Source organism: Rissa tridactyla, chromosome 5, assembly GCF_028500815.1.
Source record: "Rissa tridactyla isolate bRisTri1 chromosome 5, bRisTri1.patW.cur.20221130, whole genome shotgun sequence".
In the NCBI taxonomy this organism is placed as follows: Eukaryota; Metazoa; Chordata; class Aves; order Charadriiformes; family Laridae; genus Rissa; species Rissa tridactyla.
In genome coordinates this window covers 35,173,233-35,190,919 of record NC_071470.1, presented here as the reverse complement: position 1 = coordinate 35,190,919, position 17,687 = coordinate 35,173,233, and the positions used below count along the sequence as shown (strand labels likewise).

At 38.9% G+C, this 17,687-nt stretch overlaps 1 protein-coding gene across 2 annotated transcripts in view; it reads right to left on the bottom strand.

The window, feature by feature from the left end:
- Window positions 1-1,059: 1,059 nt before the first annotated feature.
- Window positions 1,060-17,687, bottom strand: part of KDM3A (lysine demethylase 3A) — a 32,372-nt gene continuing 15,744 nt past the window's right edge. The window contains exons 12-26 of one of the 2 annotated variants that reach the window (XM_054204290.1): window positions 15,195-15,409; window positions 12,040-12,192; window positions 11,715-11,810; window positions 11,256-11,383; window positions 9,329-9,515; window positions 8,694-8,863; window positions 7,684-7,920; window positions 7,086-7,257; window positions 6,111-6,201; window positions 5,402-5,532; window positions 4,475-4,594; window positions 4,247-4,386; window positions 2,562-2,738; window positions 2,344-2,478; window positions 1,060-1,800 (exon numbers count right to left, since the gene is read on the bottom strand). In XM_054204290.1, the coding sequence (XP_054060265.1) occupies window positions 1,720-1,800; window positions 2,344-2,478; window positions 2,562-2,738; window positions 4,247-4,386; window positions 4,475-4,594; window positions 5,402-5,532; window positions 6,111-6,201; window positions 7,086-7,257; window positions 7,684-7,920; window positions 8,694-8,863; window positions 9,329-9,515; window positions 11,256-11,383; window positions 11,715-11,810; window positions 12,040-12,192; window positions 15,195-15,409 (2,233 nt within the window). In that variant the 3' untranslated portion in view covers window positions 1,060-1,719. The remainder of the gene's footprint in view (window positions 1,801-2,343; window positions 2,479-2,561; window positions 2,739-4,246; window positions 4,387-4,474; window positions 4,595-5,401; window positions 5,533-6,110; window positions 6,202-7,085; window positions 7,258-7,683; window positions 7,921-8,693; window positions 8,864-9,328; window positions 9,516-11,255; window positions 11,384-11,714; window positions 11,811-12,039; window positions 12,193-15,194; window positions 15,410-17,687) is intronic. The other variant, XM_054204291.1, reaches the window with a different exon arrangement.

Below are 17,687 nucleotides of genomic sequence, written 5' to 3'. Positions count from 1 at the left end.
CATTGCCTTTTAGGATTCTTAACTCCTTCAAGCATAGAATGCCAAATCAAGGTTTATTGCTCTTCCTTACAGAAGGCAGCTGAAGCAACTAGAAAGAGGCCAATCTTTACTGCAGGTAGAGGCAGAGGGAAGGTCTCACTGACAACAGCAAAGATGCGCAGTTGTTCAGCCGCATCTAAGGTAGCAGCATAAGCCAAACGAACCAGAACATCTCCCTGTGCAAGAACACCACCGCAGCACTCATACAGCCTCAATTCCTCACCTGGCATTATGGATCTTGGCAGAGGCAAAGTGAGCTGGAAATGGTCACCTAAAGATCTGCAGGTCTGACACATTGTACCTATTCACAGTAGACAAACCTTTTATGAGCCCACTTTATTCTAACTCCCTGCAAGTGACTGCAATCTCAGCTCCACTCTGGATACTGAGGGATAGATAAAAGGAAGCTTCTCTGAAAAAATACTGTCACCTGAGGGACTCAGAACAGTTAATGCTGATCATTAATAGCAGGTGAAGTACTATGGGGAGGGGAACTTGCACAGAGTTTGTCAATGTGTTACATAAAGTTCAGAAAAGTGACTTTTAGTTAACTAAGAGGTTCCCCCCCTGCATGGCTTTTTCCAACAGTGCATTTCAGTGCTGGAAGGACACTAGAGAACAGAAAGGTTCATATTATCTTAGCTTGTCTTGTTAGATGACAGATGCACTTTTCTACTTTTGACCTCTCTGCCGGTTTTAAGTTTTATGATGTTTTCAGTCTCTCTCTCATTTTGGAGCAACGTATGTGCCATTTGAGACTGAAATTGCAAAACTCACTTGATACAGCCCATAGTAATGGTATTGGCTGAGAAGCAGTAGTCAAGCCAAGTCACACTGGTTAACCAAAAAAAAAAAAATAAACAGATCTGTCATTAAATTCAACACCCTAAACCTTCAGATACTTAAAAACGCATTATGAACAGTATCCAATACACAACTTGCTTTTGCATTTCAAAGCACTGCATCAAATTAGCTGCATTTTAAAGAGTCAATTGAAGAAGCCAGGCAAAGAACAGTATCTGAAATAGAAGAATTTTATGTAGACCATTCAGTGTTAAAAACCAGAGAAACATCAGTTCAAATTAAAGAGCAGTTTCAAACAGAAGACATTTGATTAAAAGTTTCTTTTAACATTTAGAAATTTAAATACATTTACCTAAAGATGGTTAACCCCCATCTCTATGTTACTATACAATAGCTTAAAGCTACTTTTAAATGCTAGTTCTATGTTAATGTGAAATTCCAGAACTGCATTCTTATTTTTATGTAAATTGGTTATTAAAGTGGGTGACTCCATACTTCCTCCCACCCCAAAATAAATTTTAAAAATTGGAGCTTTACAATGTCTTGAATAATATTTTTTTCAAATGAGTAATTTGGAATCGTTTCCGACAGTTCTATAGGAGGTATTTTGTACAGTTTGGAGAGCAACTCCATATAAAGTTCTATTGCAACTGAGCATTCACAGTATGCCACAGTCCATACATATTACTACATATACATATCAGGTTTGTAAACATCGGAAGAATACACAGAACATAGTACCACGATCCTCTGGTACTGCTGAAAGGAAGATGAGGTAACATTCATATAATCTCAAAGTCCACAGAGGTCCTGACTGAGTAGTTAAAACAGCTGCCGACGCTTCTGTTTCATAGGGGGTGGTTAAGGCTTCTTACTTCACGGTCTGCTAAGGCTGGATTCGTTCGCTCTCAGTATCCCAACTGCATCTTTAACAGCGTGGTATATGACATTCTTCACCTAGGAGGAAAGAAAAGGCCTTTAAGTTCTACAAGCAAACAGGATGGTTCAGGTCAGGTTGGAGCCTCTGACACACAGAACACACCTGCACAACGTCCCCACTTCTCCACACCCCTTGCGGCTCTCTTTGGAGTTTAAACAGCACAAGCTTCACTTAAATCACTAACTTGTGAAAATAAGGTTCAAATTCTAACAGGATATAAACTGAAACCCTGTAGCTTGAGGAGAGTACTGTGAGCTCAGCTAGCAGGAGAATAAAAGAAATGGAAGCAAGAAACATTTCAAAATAATCTCAGGGGAAGCTTCAGGCGGCTTCCTCAAAACTACTAAAAACAACTGTTAACAATTCAAAATAACCTATGGAAATTCCTCTTCTAGATCCAATGTGTTAAAACCGACTGGAACGTAAAAGCAACTTGGGTTGTGTGGACACACCCCTTATGGGTTTGATGAGGGTTGGTTTTTTTGGTTGTGTTTGTTTTTTTTTTTTTCTTTTGGAAGGGTTAAGAAGGGCAGGGTTCATCTTGAATCTTGGAAAGTTACCTGCAATTTATCTTCATGGTTCGTATGCGTATGCGACAGATATCTAAATTCCTGAGTGAGCCAGAAGCAGTGTTTGACATGCTCTGGGGATACAAAGTCTTCTGCAACTTTAATACAACTGTACAAATTATGAACCTAGAGAGAATAAACAAGCATTAGCCACATGCTCAAACGTCTGCCCCAAGTGGTCAGGCTGTAACAGTGTCCCCGGTCCTTGCCTGGTGTGGAGCTCCTGCTGGAATGAAAACTACATCTCCTAGAAACTGTACAATAGCCCAGCCTTGAACTCCATACTCTTGATGAAGGCGTTTTCTTAGCGATCGGTCCAAGTACCAACTCTGATCATGAATGGGATCGTGATCTACAGGGTTTTCTTGACCTTGTTCTTCTGCTACCTGAAAAGTCATAAGACAACAGGTATTACAATGTACCAGTCTTACAGGACAGTCAAGATATTTCTGTGGTATTCCATAAGCACACATGCCAGATGGAGATGTGCACCATGTGCTTGGGTATAAGAGTTGCAAAATGAAAGGTTTGGATTCTTTTTTAGTCCTTGGTTTGCTCAGGAAGGCTTCATTTCTCAGTCCCTCTTGCTTCACAGACACATTGGAAATGTGAATATAGGAAATGCAAGTAAACCCAACTTACAGTAAAAAGAAACAGAAGGGTTAAGTGACTCACGTGTGTTCACAGGGAGAGCCACTGTCATATGGGATCAATAACCTTACACTACTACAGCCTGCAACTGGAAGAAACTACTGAGTGTGGAATTGAGCGGGTGCCTGCCCTGAGGCCAGCACTAGTCAGTGTGCTCACTGACCAAAACAGAGGATGCTAACTAGTTTTCAGGAGATGCGAGGCTGGGAGGCACAAGCAGCACTTTAGAAATTTGAAGGGTGTGGGGAGAGAATTTATGAAAAAAGTTCCAGTATAAATCCAATTTGTGGTGACAGTCATTTACACGCAGGACCGTAGCCCAAATACTCATTCGGGAGGAGATGGACAACTTAGTTCTAACTCCAGGACAAGCTGCTGAAAGCCTCACACCTGCAGACAAGTATGCTACAAGAGACCGAGAAGAGGTGAGGCACAGACGTCAAAACTCAGAACACCAGTGTTTATCAAAGTCAGTATCATGTTTTATCATGTTTAAGATTTGTTCTTTGTTAATACTAACTAAACCTGCTGTAGCCTCTCTAAGCTTCTGCCCAAGACAGTAGTCAGGCTGACAAGGCCAACAGTTATTCATATCATCCCATTTATCCTTTTAAACACCAGCGTATTTGCTCTTTCTGCTTTTAGAACACCAAAGAAGTTCTAGACCACAGGGAACTCTGGAATATTTGTGGTGAATTTAAATAGCGAAACAAGCCCTTTTGGATGTAGTATCATATCTCTACTAAGCCTTCAACTCCCATGAAAACAGCACCCAAAACACCTTATGCTTTTCCCTTAATCCAAGCCTCATAAAAGTGGAGGGGGGAAGGGAGGTAGTAAAAGAGAGAGAACAAGGAATAACTTTATGCACCACATATTGCTCTGACATTTCCCAAGAACATCTCACATGTATGTTTTTAAGAAGGGTCCAGCTGAAGATTAAACTGTTTTTGCTAAAATCTAAACCATCTTTTTTTTTTGTTCGTTACTTAACATCATTCCTTGTGCGATAAGAAGCATGAGCAAAAGCAGTGTATCTAAATACAAGGTAGCTTCAAGCTTCAACGCACTACCCTCCTCAGATCCTACGAGATGGATGGCACCTAAGAATTTTTGTCTTGGACACAACTCCAGTGCCTTTGTTTCCAGAACAACTGGGATAGAAAGGAGAAGAAAAGTCCACAGACACATATTTGCAGAAGTATACAGGCAGAAGATGAGTTTTTAAGATATAACAGCTTACCTTTTTAAGGAATTCCCGGATCTTCTCTGTATCTTTAGCAGCATAAATGTGCCACAGAGCTCCAGGTTTTTCTCGACTTTCAGTAAAACGCTTAATTGTCAATTCATCAGAATCACCATCTTGTATGGTTTTAAGCACTTCTGTTGAGAGCAAACATGAGCAGTTACACTAAAGGACCTTCCCTCCAAGCACAGAAATAACCCCCCCAGGACTCAAGAAAGACTTTACCTTCTTCTTGATTAGCCTGGCCTTTGGGGATACCCACATAAACCATAACATTAGCCGCATCAGACACATCTAAATGGAGGTTTGTTGTGCCGTATTTTCTATCTTCTGGCGTTATTAAGCCTGGAACAAAAAGTTTCAGGTACATTAAGCAAGACAAAAAGAAACCTTATGGCACTCTTGGCATTGCTATCTACAAAAAAACCAGAGAGCTTTTACTGTTATCAGCAAATTATTCCAGTACAGTAGTATACTTTATATCCAGCACCTTGCCCTTTTTGTTCATGTCTTCCCAAGTGATTAGTTTACAGGCTGACACACTGATCTGTATCTATACCTAGCCTGCACGATACATTAAAATTCTGTTTACATCATGCTAGAAGAGGGTTTCCATAGCAGTTTAGAATAAAGTATTCTCAGAATCAGTCTCTTGTTCACACAAAAGGCAGCTGCTACAGTATTTACTAACCACAATCTCTTTACTGGCCATGATCCCACTTACAAGTTCTAAACGCCTTTTGAATGACCGCAGATGAACTAGCCATGGGAAGAACTGCTCAAGAAGAGATTAAAAACTAAGTGATACAGCCCAAAAAGGATAAGTAACAAAAAAGCAATACAGCCAGACGTAGCAAAATAACAAATACATGTGGCCAGCTACAGGAAAGGGAGGCTGTCTATACACATGTGCAGCAAGCTGATTGGAAGACTAGGAATAAATATTATTGGCTTGAACACACCTGGACAAAAAGACATTTAACAACATCATAAAATGCTTTGGACATCACTAGCATCTATAAATAAGCCAAAATTAAGTTTTCAGATCAATGGGATTAATCAAGTTGTCTACAATGGCAAGGATTCATTTAATTTACAGTAATTAATTCAAGTGTGTGGAAAACATGACCTTTAGAGTGAAAAATTCCTTACCATACGCATTGTACATCTTAGGGCCCAAATCTGGTCGTACGAAGTAGTTGGGAAGTCGAGAGGCAAGGTTGAGCTTGCCGCCTCTCCTAGTGTATTCTGGCAATGGAATATTTTTCATCAAGTCATCAAACCTAAAGTAATAGAGCACAATTTAATGTTAGGAACTCATAAAAAAAAGCACACTAAAATAGACTGCAACAAAAGCTTCCTCCAGTCAAGAAACTGTACTCCTGCTCCCAGGGGGTTTACCGGACACCATGAAAAGGAACAAAACAAGACATAGGAATATAGCAGATAAATTTTTAACTGCTCTGGAGCAATGCTATTGCCTTGTGTATTCATCTCAACTAATACCAAATTGAGTAAGTCAGAATACTTAAATAGGTTTGGCAAAAAAAATGGCTTCAACTGAATTTAAGATTTCAAAATGACTCATGCTTTTAGGAAGCTTTCAAAGTTTAAGCAATAATTAGCAATTTTAGGTACTGACTTTACTTGGCAATAGAGACAATGAACTACATAGACTTTTATAATAAAACTTGTTTAGCATTTCCAGCTATGTCAGGCACCTCTGAGAAAAAATGTTTCACACGTGAACCAACTGCTTCTTGAAGCTGAAGCAGGTGTCAGAACAGAACACTATTCCTACATTCCATTATTTTGGGGGTGTACCACACAAGTGATGAACAGTTTCTTTGTAACTTCATACCGAGAAGGCATCATATCTCTGAAGTCTTCTCCTGGAGGCCAGTCTTTAAGCTTCAACACCATTGGCTCTCCTTCTTCTGTTCTCAGGCGACCTATGGTCAAATATTAACAAGTCTTAGTTTTTAATAGTCGTACAACTCAAAATCCAGAGAATAAAGAAAGAGATCCTTATCTTAGTTTAGAGTCATGTTCATTCCACACCTATTCACACAGAACCAAAGACAGGCAGTTTACCTGCCACCACAGTCTGGTACTACTGCTGTGACAAATGTGTTACAACAGTACGGAGTTTTCAGACCAGACAAGTAGCCTTTACTTTCTCCTCTCCCCAGGCACCTCCTACAATTTAGCTCAGACATCTCTTTTGTGATTGAGGCTGGAGTAGCTGATGATAAAGCCAACTTTTTTCAAAGATCAAATAACAGAAGAGAAAGGTGTGAGCGAGCCTTCCAGCTCGCACTCTTCTTGCCCCAAGTACCAAATTCCAAGAGTTTACACCACACAAACAGATTAAGAGGAACCTCAGATGCCACGGCAAGTATTAATTCTCCTGGAAAGCATTTGTACCTACAAGTGCAAACAATGCCAAAACTCATGCTCACCTCCCCTAAACCCATTTTTATACAGAATAACTTTGCTTCCTTAGGAACAAAAGGCACATGCAAGTTAAAGCAGCAAAATCCAATTGCCTCATGAGCACCAACCCTACACATGCTCTTTTTGTTTCACTCAACTGGGCAAAAAGGCTCACAAGTGAACCTACTTGCTAGGAAGATCCCAAACTTTCTCAGAATGCTTCCTCAAAAGACTAAAGGCAGCCAAACATACTCCTGAAGACACACTGTCCAGGACGAAGAGAAAGCCTGGAACGTCTTTTACACTGCTTGAGGCTGCTTAAGGATAACAAGTTTGTGCCAGGGCAAGATTGTTTCTGGTGAATATTTTACCTATTGGAACAAAAATTCACACTACTTACTTGAAATATCTTCAAATCCATCCCAGAAATCCCCCACAGTAGCTCCAGTGATGATTTCATTGGTCCTGCAGTTCACCAGATCTACTTCCTGTTGGCCAAACTCCTTCCGAAAGGACTCCGGTCTCCAGAGGTCTGCATTTAATTTGTGATGCACTCCTGACACCATTACAGGCTATGAAGAACAACAATACATTCTGAAGAATTACTGAACACCAAAAATTCTAATTCCGTCCAGAATAGGGTAATGCATAATATGTACTGAATGTTTGAACACAGGCACTTTGCAAACATTGTATTTTCCAAAATAAATGCTCAGCTTGACTTATCAGAATTATATCATTCGTTTGATCATTGTTTATTTCAAGCTACAAGACAGCTTTTTATACAGAGCCATAAGTTCAGCAGTGTGTTTAGAAGCTGATTTCAAAGAGGAAAATATACATCCTTTTATCCAAGGATCTAATAGTGTTCATGTACTACAGGTTATGAAGGTTTAGCGTCGCTTATCATTGCAGTAGGTCTGTACCCACACTTCAACTAAAGGGCAAAGCAGTTCTGTTTCAGAACTGAAAATGGAAGAAGCAAAAAACAAAAATACCTGTCCCTGCTTCCAGCACTCCCTGAAGACGTTCCAATTACTTTCATTGTTGGGATCTTGAAGACATAGCAAGCGGTTATCGCATAGCCAGTAGTGAGGCGTATCAAAGCCCATTATCGTAGGCTTTATAGTCAGTCCTTGAGGTTTCTTAGGCAAGTCTGTAATGGTTCTGTTTTGGACCAGGGAAGCAAAAATGTCATCAAGGATTTTGGGTGTACTCTTGAGTCCATTGTCTGTCTGATTTAAAAAAAAAGAAAAGGAAGAACAAAACCAGAAGTTGGTACACTTTTCTGTTGCTTTGTCCTGCAGACTTTAAAGATATTTGCCACTTTTAAAATTTTTCACTTGGGCTCGCCATCATGCAGATAATCAAAAATCTGCAGAACTTTCCTGTCTAGAAACTCACTGTCATTAAATGCCAATGCCACTTCCGACACTCTGTCTATAGCATTCTGAAATAAGTAGTTCTGCTCCGATTTACATTTCAGCAATGCTGCAGAAAACCATGAAATACAGCACAGAACAGGACTTTCTTTATATCAAAGAACAGAAATGTAGTTTCGTCAAGGAACTCTCAAGGCCAGTATCTTACCCCATCATTTTAAAGCCTTAACAGGAGCAAATAAAGCCCAGGACCATCTGAAATGAACCTGTCTGCAAATAAGGTATGAGAAAGATAGTCACCCACCACAGAATGCTTTTTCCTTCTATCTGTAAGTTCACTGATGCTTCTTTTCTGAGTCTAATGGACATGCCAATCAATGTACCTGTCAGACACTAGCCTAAGTAAATTAATCTGCTTTATTGCTTGGTTCCCAATGCCTCACCAAGCATCTAGAAAACATTAACTAGAGAACTACAACACAGACACTGGATTAAGTCCTTTTTCCCAAATGAAGCCTGAATTTTACCTACTGTGACAAATATCTATGGTAGTTGTTCACAGGTTTAGAACAGTAGTCTAAGCCTGGTATCAAGTCAAACCTGTAAAACAAAATTTTTCCATATACCTTTCCTCCTGAAGAGTTCAACAGATTCCGCAAGAAGCCTGTGTTATTGTTGCTCACAGGCGTTAGTATTGCACTGTTGAATGTCTGCAGGGCTGCAGCAGGCTTAGCTAAACTAGGGAGTGTCTGAAGAGGTTTATTTTCATTCTTTGAAGTAGGCGTGAGGAGTTTCTCTGAAATGAAGAAGAGAACACATCTGAGAATAAGGCAAGGATTAATTCTCTGAACCATGAGAAGTATGCACTTTGGATTATTTTTTTTTAAGACAACGAGATACTCCTATATGCATATATGTATGTGTATATATATACACACATACATCTCCTCTCAATAAGTGCAGATTAAATACTCCTTTTGCTAAATTTCTTCAATACTCCAAAGTTTTTAAAATCATTCTCAATTTGAATCTTCAAGAATACTTGCATCAACAGGATATTAATCCAGTTTTCAAAAAAGAATATGCTAACCCTGCCAGGTTTTACTCCAAGTAATTGCCATGGACCAGTTTTGCAATATAGGCACTAAACACCCATCCCAGCAAGCAGATTATATCATTCTCAATGCAAGATATTGCTGGGTTTGATCTATATTTTTCTGACAGCCACAAAGGGTTTACTCTTCACTGGTTCTGCCCATACCTTTGTTTTCTTTATTCACATTTCCACTGGTTAAATTTGATAACCAACTTAACGAAGGAGAAGTATTTACTGAAGTGGTTTGTTTACTTCCAATTGCTGACTTCAGAGGAGGATCGTGTGTAGTGACTTGGGGGCTCAGGACAAAACTGTTATGTTGAAGGGTGGTCCTCTCTCCAGGTACCAAGTTCTGAAAAAAACAAAGTGAGAACTTGATTAGACACAAACACACTCTACTGAGAAAGGGGAAGCAAGCAATAACATGTCCAATTTCGTTCCTTTATAAAAAAAACGGTGAGGGCATTCAAAAAAATAGCTGATCTCCACAAGAGGTCAGCATTGCATGTCAGTATCAGAAGGGACAAGGATCCAGCAGGATTCAGGATCTCACAACTGTAAGAGCAGGCAGAGTCCATCACCCCTCAGGACAAGCACAGAAAGCAGAGTTTTTCCAAATGCATTTTCTGGGACTGCTTTGGGAACAAAATGCAGTTATACTGGCAGTGCTCTTGCAATTCTAGTAATAGCTAATGTTCAGACCAGGGATAAGTTGGAGGTCTAGTTCAGTAGACTAAAACAAATATGTAGTCTTCCTAAATTTTTATCTTAAGAAGGTGGAAAAAGTCCACTCACCTGCCATGTCTAAAAATACACCTACATTTGAGCGCAGCACAGGCCTGGCCAGCAGAATCCAAGCACAGGAGCCACTGTACATCTCCTGTGCAGTTGGTTTATCTACTTGTTTGGAGATTCTAGGTAACAGACTAACCAGAACTACTGCTTTGGCCTGGAATTCCTGCATGACTGGCTAAATTTCTTCTCTCTGCTCAAATACTTTCCAGTCAAATTATTCTGCACCTGTGTCTGCCTACATTCCTTATTTCATCTCTTAATGACTGCTGATGCTTGGTAAGGATTCCAAACATGGCATAATATAAAATGCTTCAAACTTTTATAAGCTTATCCTCACACAACCAGTGGAGTACTTGTTTTTACAGAAAGGCGTAGATAAATTTCAATGCAGTTGTTTGTCCAGGGTCACCAAGGAAATCTCAAGAAACAGAAGACTGAAGCTAGGTCAGTGTTAGGTTAACTTTTGAATCACATAACCATCTTCCTCACTTTTAACACTTTACAATATTTTTTGTCTCTTTTATTGATTACCAACACCAAAATCAAGTTCAGCCTGCTTCTTACACTTAAGATAACACATTTATTCTCAAAATAGGTTTACAAATAAGCATTCAATAAAGTTAAAATTACTTAACACAGCTGGTTTCTTGTGAGATGCTGCAAAACAAAGCCATTAATTCGGGTTCTGTTTTCAAAAGCAAAGAAATAATACATCCATTTGCAAATAAACACGGTGGGGGTTTGTTTGTTTGTTTTAAATATAATAAGCAGCAAATTTTCTACCAGGATTCTCAGAGAAATCAGTGCTTCTCCATACTGCTCCAGCCCTCACAATTTTATTCATGTTTAGTTTTTTATGAATTCCAGTGCTCTTTCACTCTACTTATTATTTTAGATGTTGCACATATTACACCTCCAGGACCCAAGGGATAGCCCACACTCCACAACCGTTCCCATTAAGTCTGTTCTTCAGACTCTTCTTCTTAAGGGTTCTCTCAATCTAATCCTATTTTTGCTCTAAAAAATATTCACTGAGCATTTCTCAAGGATAGGTCAACGACTGAAACATCAGCATGTCAAAAGGACACAATGATATTTCCCCCCAAACTTAAAAAAAGAACTAAACCAGAAAGATTAATACTGAATACAAGTTTTGAACAAAAACCTACATGGTGAGGTTATCAGTAGTGGTCAGGATTGGCATACGTACAAAGTCAATTAATACTGGCTTCAAATACGAGTAGCATACTGAGGCAAATCTATACTACACAAATATAGTGCAAGACAGTAGCAGTACCTGTTTTGAATCCTCCTTTAGAGTTGGCTTTGACAGTGCCTTGAACTGCTTATTTGCACAAGGACAATTTGCCTTTATTCCCCATTTTGTTCTTACAGAGTGAACAATATCACCAACATCATAGAGCGCTGAAGGAAGAGAGTCATTAGTGAGCTCACACATAATTAGAACAACCAGCATTTGTTAAGACTTTTTAAGAAATTGTGTATGCTATGCCCGTAAGCAATTGTACATGAACACAGTTCATCATTAAACAAGAAGTCGTGCTACTTCTCTGTAAAAGTCAAAGATAACAAGATAGTACTAAGTACATAGGCTGTTCCAGTCTTTGGACAATAAATACTAAGCTTTCACTAACTTTATTACCACCCTCCCCCCCCGCCCCGTACAGTATCAACAACATACAAAAGACAGCAAAAGCCTACAGCATTTTTTATCTCAATCAAATATTTTAAATACCTTTTCCAGGAATTATTTGTGTAGGCATTAGATTCTCTGGTTCATGTACCTGTCCCTTCACACATTTAAACCAGGAGAAAGTATCTGAGTCATCATCTGTAAAATAAAGCCATTAAATTGTTTTATTAGTGCATGTTTCATCCTCCTCTGGAAAGCTACGTATTTTACCGTTATTGATATACCAAACCACAGATTTACAACATATTCTTTTTGTTGGGAAGGCTTATTCCTTGCTGTTTAAGGTGGTTATTGACTTCCAAGTTCAAAATACAGGTTTTCTGTCTCCTCCCTCTGCTTTGTTTCAAGTAGCAATATGCATTCTCACCTTCATGTAAGCTTTTTTTCTTCATTCTGTAACAATCCACACACACACCGAAGCCACACTTAGAGCAGACCCAATGAAGGTTGAAGATTGTGGTGTCACAGACATCACACATTTCTCGAACTCCACGAACTGCACGCTTCCAGGCTACCTGTCCTGTGGTAGTTGACAGGTAAGTCAGTTTAAACAAATAAAGATATTTGCATGTTAAATATAGCTACATTGAAACTCTTCAGTGATATAGGATTCGGACTTGTTTTTGTATTGGAACTCCAAAACAAAGCCCTTGCTGTTACAGATTCAGAAAAGTAGGTCCAGAACAGAGCCTAAGCAGTCAAGGTTATTTAGCTTGCTCCTGTGCAGCACCAACTGCATCTCTTACTCCCAACACGTATTTGCCCAAATTAACATGCATGCAGCTGACATTCTCCTAAGTGGAAATTCCACAGCTACCCTAGAAAAAAAATGAAGTTACTACTAGCAAGCTAAGCTTAATGTCTAGCTTGCCACAGCCAGCTTGTCTGTGTTCTCTATTCAATAGCATAGCAGGCAAGTAGTTCTCTTCCTCTTAGTAGGTTTTCTGTGTGTTTATAGATGTGTATCAGACCATCTCAGAATGGTGAGTTGTTGTTCTCTGAAGAACTGACCACTGTTGTTCAGGTTTCTTATGTATCCAGTATATTCCACAGTTCCTCACACCAAGTCGCTTTAGTACACTCAAAACATCCCAAACATTGACAGCATCTTCCAAAAAAAATTACAGGCCTTTCCAGGGCTGCATTATGTACAGATTATTTTAGACTGATCATCATTTCATTATGTCACCAGTTGGAAAACTAAACTAGACAAAAAGCACAGATCTGCTTCCTCCTACCTCCTTCCACACTTGTAACTTCCCTGAAACTTTTCTGCCCACAACATTTCTTAATTTTAAAAGTAATGAGAGACCATGTCCTAATATATACTAAAAAAAAAAACAACCACACCAGGATCCAAGACATCTGTTGCTTTTCTTCTGTATACTGCCCATTAACTATGTATGGAACAAAACTAGAACAGCTTGGCACAATTTGTTCTGAAGTAGGAGGTAAAAATTGTTTGACTACTTGTTTCAAAATTCTTCCAGCAGACAGAGGTCTGAATATCACCAGTTCCATTCTTCTCTGCCTTTTAAAAACATGGACTATATTTACCATTTTCTAGGCCAGTCCTCCAATTCCCCCCAAACAGAATGGTTTTTTGTTATCTGTTGCATGCCATTTCATATGTCATTTTTATGATTTTGTACTTTTCTTTTCCTCCTATTCTTTTGTTTCCTCTCCATAGTCTGACACCGTCTCCTCTTTCTGTAGGTCTCCTTTTGGCACTTGGTGCCCACGGAGCAATGTGACCTAACAAGCTGTTCTTTCTACACTAGTCAATCTTTGACTACACAGGGATAATTTCACTTGTACTTTAAATAACTCTCTTTAAGGAAGCTCTCCCAAATAATTTTCTCCCTTACGCTTGTGTGTCTTGTGGCTCTACCTACCAGAGTCCAGTAATACACTGGTAAGAGAGAGAAGGGCTGACCCTGAGACATACAGGGGAGTCCAAAAATATTCAAACATAAATGATCCAAAAAAATTAGTACTTGAACAAAGTATTTTGACATTTTGGAAAAGGTCAGTTTGTCAGAGCCAGAATTTTTATGAAGAGGTACCATTTCAACTCTCTGCCAAGAAAAGTTTACCGTAACTTTAAATGGGGGTGACAGGAAAATCTATGTATTTCCTATGTCAACCGGGTGCTCACTTTTTCACTGAACTGTTCAGAGAATGAATATCTAGGCTGTAAATTACTTCTTTCCTACCAAGGACCAAGGGCATTAAAAACAATCTCCACTATTTTAATGAAATTGAGTTCTCTTACTCTCACCAGTCAGGCCGCTAAGCAATCAAAGACGAATTCATGACCTTTTGCTCCATTCAATCCAGCTCCAGAACTCACGTGTCTTTTCCTCTGCTACTAAGAAACACCACACCTCCCCTTTGTTTCATGAATTCCACCCCAAATTTCATCCTTCTGAAAGTGTTTCAGCATTCCCGTCTGTACCTCTGACTCTGGCTATTGATACTTTGCATCCACAGCCCTGAATGTGTTCCAGTTCAAGTAAAGAGCAAAGCTTGCAAATTCCAAATAGTACTGGGTAAGACCCCACCAGCAAACATTTCTGAAATATCTCAAGGCTTCCCCCCTGCTCTGAAGGTCATTCAAGCCTGTTCAGTTTTGTTTTTTTCTTCTTCTATTCAGAACCTTGGAGTGACTGGTAAACTGATAAAATCTTTATATAAAGTCGATACTACCCAAATGTAGAAGACATTGGGTACAGTCTTCCAAACCATACTGCATCTCTGTCATGTAGTTATAATCCAAAAAACAAACATAGTTTTAAGAATCATTCTACTCTGAGAAGTGATTATGCAAGATCACAACTTTCCCCATCTGCCCACTTAATGTTTGCTACAGAAAGGTTCTGATGTGGCCAAACTCCTGTGTATGAGGATGCAAGTTTTGTCCTGGATGAACAGTTACCTCCTCAATAGCACCTCTCTGGTCTATTCCCAGCAGGGCTGTACACACAATCACTTGAAATAGTCCTACTGGAACATTTCAGGTGAAGATAAAAAAAAAAAAGATTTCTTTACTGACTTGACAGGCAGCATTAGATCCATTATGCAAGAACAACAAAATGGGACCAAAGCAATCTAACAGAATCTGTGCAGTCAAAATGAAAGCTGTATTGCATTTACACACTAAAAATAGATTGTCAGCTGCCTGCTGTTTTATTTAATTATTTTAATTTTTTTTTTTTACACTTTGTTTCATAATAGAATTATACTCTCCGCAACAGGAAAAGTAATTTGATAAACTGAGAAGCCTTCTGACATATGGAAGGGTAGAATTACTTTTCCCTTTCCCCCTGCCCATAAGCAAAGAGCTGTTGACACTGGTTCACATTGGATCTTAACCATTACCTCTCTGTGAGAAGAGAGGGAAACACTGAAGTCTTACATGACATTTCCAAATGCACACAACGTATTTTCCCACAGGTCAGAAGCTTAAGTTTCACATAAAGCTATTAAAATGCAGATTATTTTAATATAAATTGATCTTACTGTGTGGTTCAATCGTAGACATAACTTCCTTTTCAGATATCACTAGCTGACAAAAGTGATCTCCAATGTTGGCTAGGATATACTTCGCTGTGTCAAGATCTAGACCCACAACATTTTTTGATAAAGGTAGCCATAAGCTAATAGCCTCAGGGTCATATTTATTTGGAGTTAAGAAGCCTTCCTCTCGCAGTATTCCATGCTTATTAAACTGCAACCTATGGAAAGAGGAGGGGGAGAAAAAAACCCATTATCTCAAATATTTTATTAATTTAGATTCATTCCAATGAGTCAATGCTAAAACTGTAAACATGTATACTGTATGTCAATGAGTTTAACACTTAATGGTTGCAACAGACATAGGTAAACATACTTGTCATTAGCAGTAAGCATGCTTAATGTACTGCTTGTTTAAAAAAGAAGAAAAAGACTCAAAACATCAGTTCCTGTGGTAAGGTAGATTTCCTAACTAAAGATTTTTTTATTCACAAAAAACCAAATCAGGTTAAGATAATTTTTAAAATGCATTGGCATTAAGGATCACATCTAGAGGAGGTAACAGTAAGAATTTAATCTAGAACTATGTACAACTCACAAGAGACATTAGAACACCCTAAAAATACAATATATTTCAGTAACAATTTACAAGTAGCTGTCAAAATCCAGCAAAATTTGAGTAAGAGTGATTCTGAGTAGGTGGAAAGAATGAGATCTGTAATAGTTTATTAAATAAAAAACATCAAGAGTTCTGCTCATGTTCTTGGGAACCTTTTTACTACATGTTGTAGAGGGAAGTTGACTTCCTATGACAACATGTGCTCACTGTAGTGTTAAGCGTGGCAAGAAAACACATGCCAGCAATTACTATCACCAGACAAATGCCACCTTCAGACTTTGCAGATTTCATATTCGATAAGAGACAGTACCATCAGTTTCAAGCTCTAAACTGAAGGATTCAACTGCTTTGAACTCCACTGCAAGTCTGGATTTTTACCCTGAGAAGATGAATTATCATAGTCTGTTGCTACTTTGATCTCACACATTTTTGAACATTTCAATTAATGTCAGATTATCCCAAGATTTACTATAGTAAAATCTCAAATCTGAGGTTAAATAACAGATTAGTAACACATCTTAATTTTTTCTTTAAACCTCTAGCTACAAAATGTGCAAGGAGGGTAGTGTTGCAGTGGAAGAATAAACCTCAAGAAACAAATGAAAGAGTGGAAAAGTGGGGTTCTCCCCACCCCATGATTTATGTAACTTTTCTGCTTTCAGTTTTCTCTCTTCAGAAGGTCTTCAAGACCTATAGCTTTTTTTTCTTCTACCTAGAGTCTCAAAAGAAAGCAATTCCTCTGAAAATCAAATGAAAAACTGAGAATAAGTAAGCTTCTCATCTCCCTTAAATTTTTGCTTTTCTTCTCTAATATCACAAGTATTACCTTCTTCCCACAAAACGCAGTCCATGCTGCAAAGCTTAAATAGGTGTGAGAGGAAATAAAAAGTATGCAACAACACCTGGAAATGAGATCAAGTAGTTCATAGAAAAATGTACACAACTTGAAAACAAAGGAAAGGACATGTTAAAGAACAGCCATACACTGCAGTTTGACAACATCCACCCTGGGCTTATAGATGGGCTTCAAGTTTTTTTTGGGCTTCAACATTCTTTTTGAAAAGCTTCCCCACAGTGTCTTAAGAACTAAAGAGATAAGACATCAGAAGACCTTGACTGTTCAACTAAAGAATCAGGCTCTGTGGGCGAGGTATAATGGATCTGAAGCTGCAGATCGGGTTTGGAAAAGCAACCACCACTCCACAGTCAGCAGGTTTTCCTTAAAGTTGCCTTGCTAACCCTCCCCATCTGCTCTCCTGAAACACAGTGAGTGTACTGATTAAACATTTCTATGGCAAGCTTAAAGAAGCAGCACAAACTCTCAAGTATATAGCGGAACAAAGAATGTAAGTTATTGTTTTCCCCATCAGTATTCCATGATTCCAGCTGAAAGCCCCTGGCCACTTGCTGCAACTCTTCCACAGCTGTGCATGTATGTCTAACAGTTCACATGTCCAAACACTCAACTTTGGGAGACATGCACAGAATCTACCCTGTCGCTACTATCTCCAGTACTACTGAGTTGTAGCACTCAAACTAAACTCATGTTATCCCATTGGCACTCAGCCCAGAATAGCAAAATAGAGCTCAAAGTCCTGCCAAAGAATTTTCTACTCAAATGAAGCAGTTATAAAATTTCTAAGGGCTAAAAAACCACAGGCAACCTCTCATTAGTTAGGTATATTAGCCTTATAGCTTAACAGCTATACACTGACATCTAGCAGTTTTGAACCAGAGACCTAAATGAGACCACTTTGACCAAATAACTGTGTTTTTTTTAATCTGTCCTGGAAGATGAAGATCCATGTTATAGCTAACAGTGAGCACTCAACAGCCTCCCTTTCAGAAAAGGAAAAAAGGTCAGATGTCCAACTCAGATG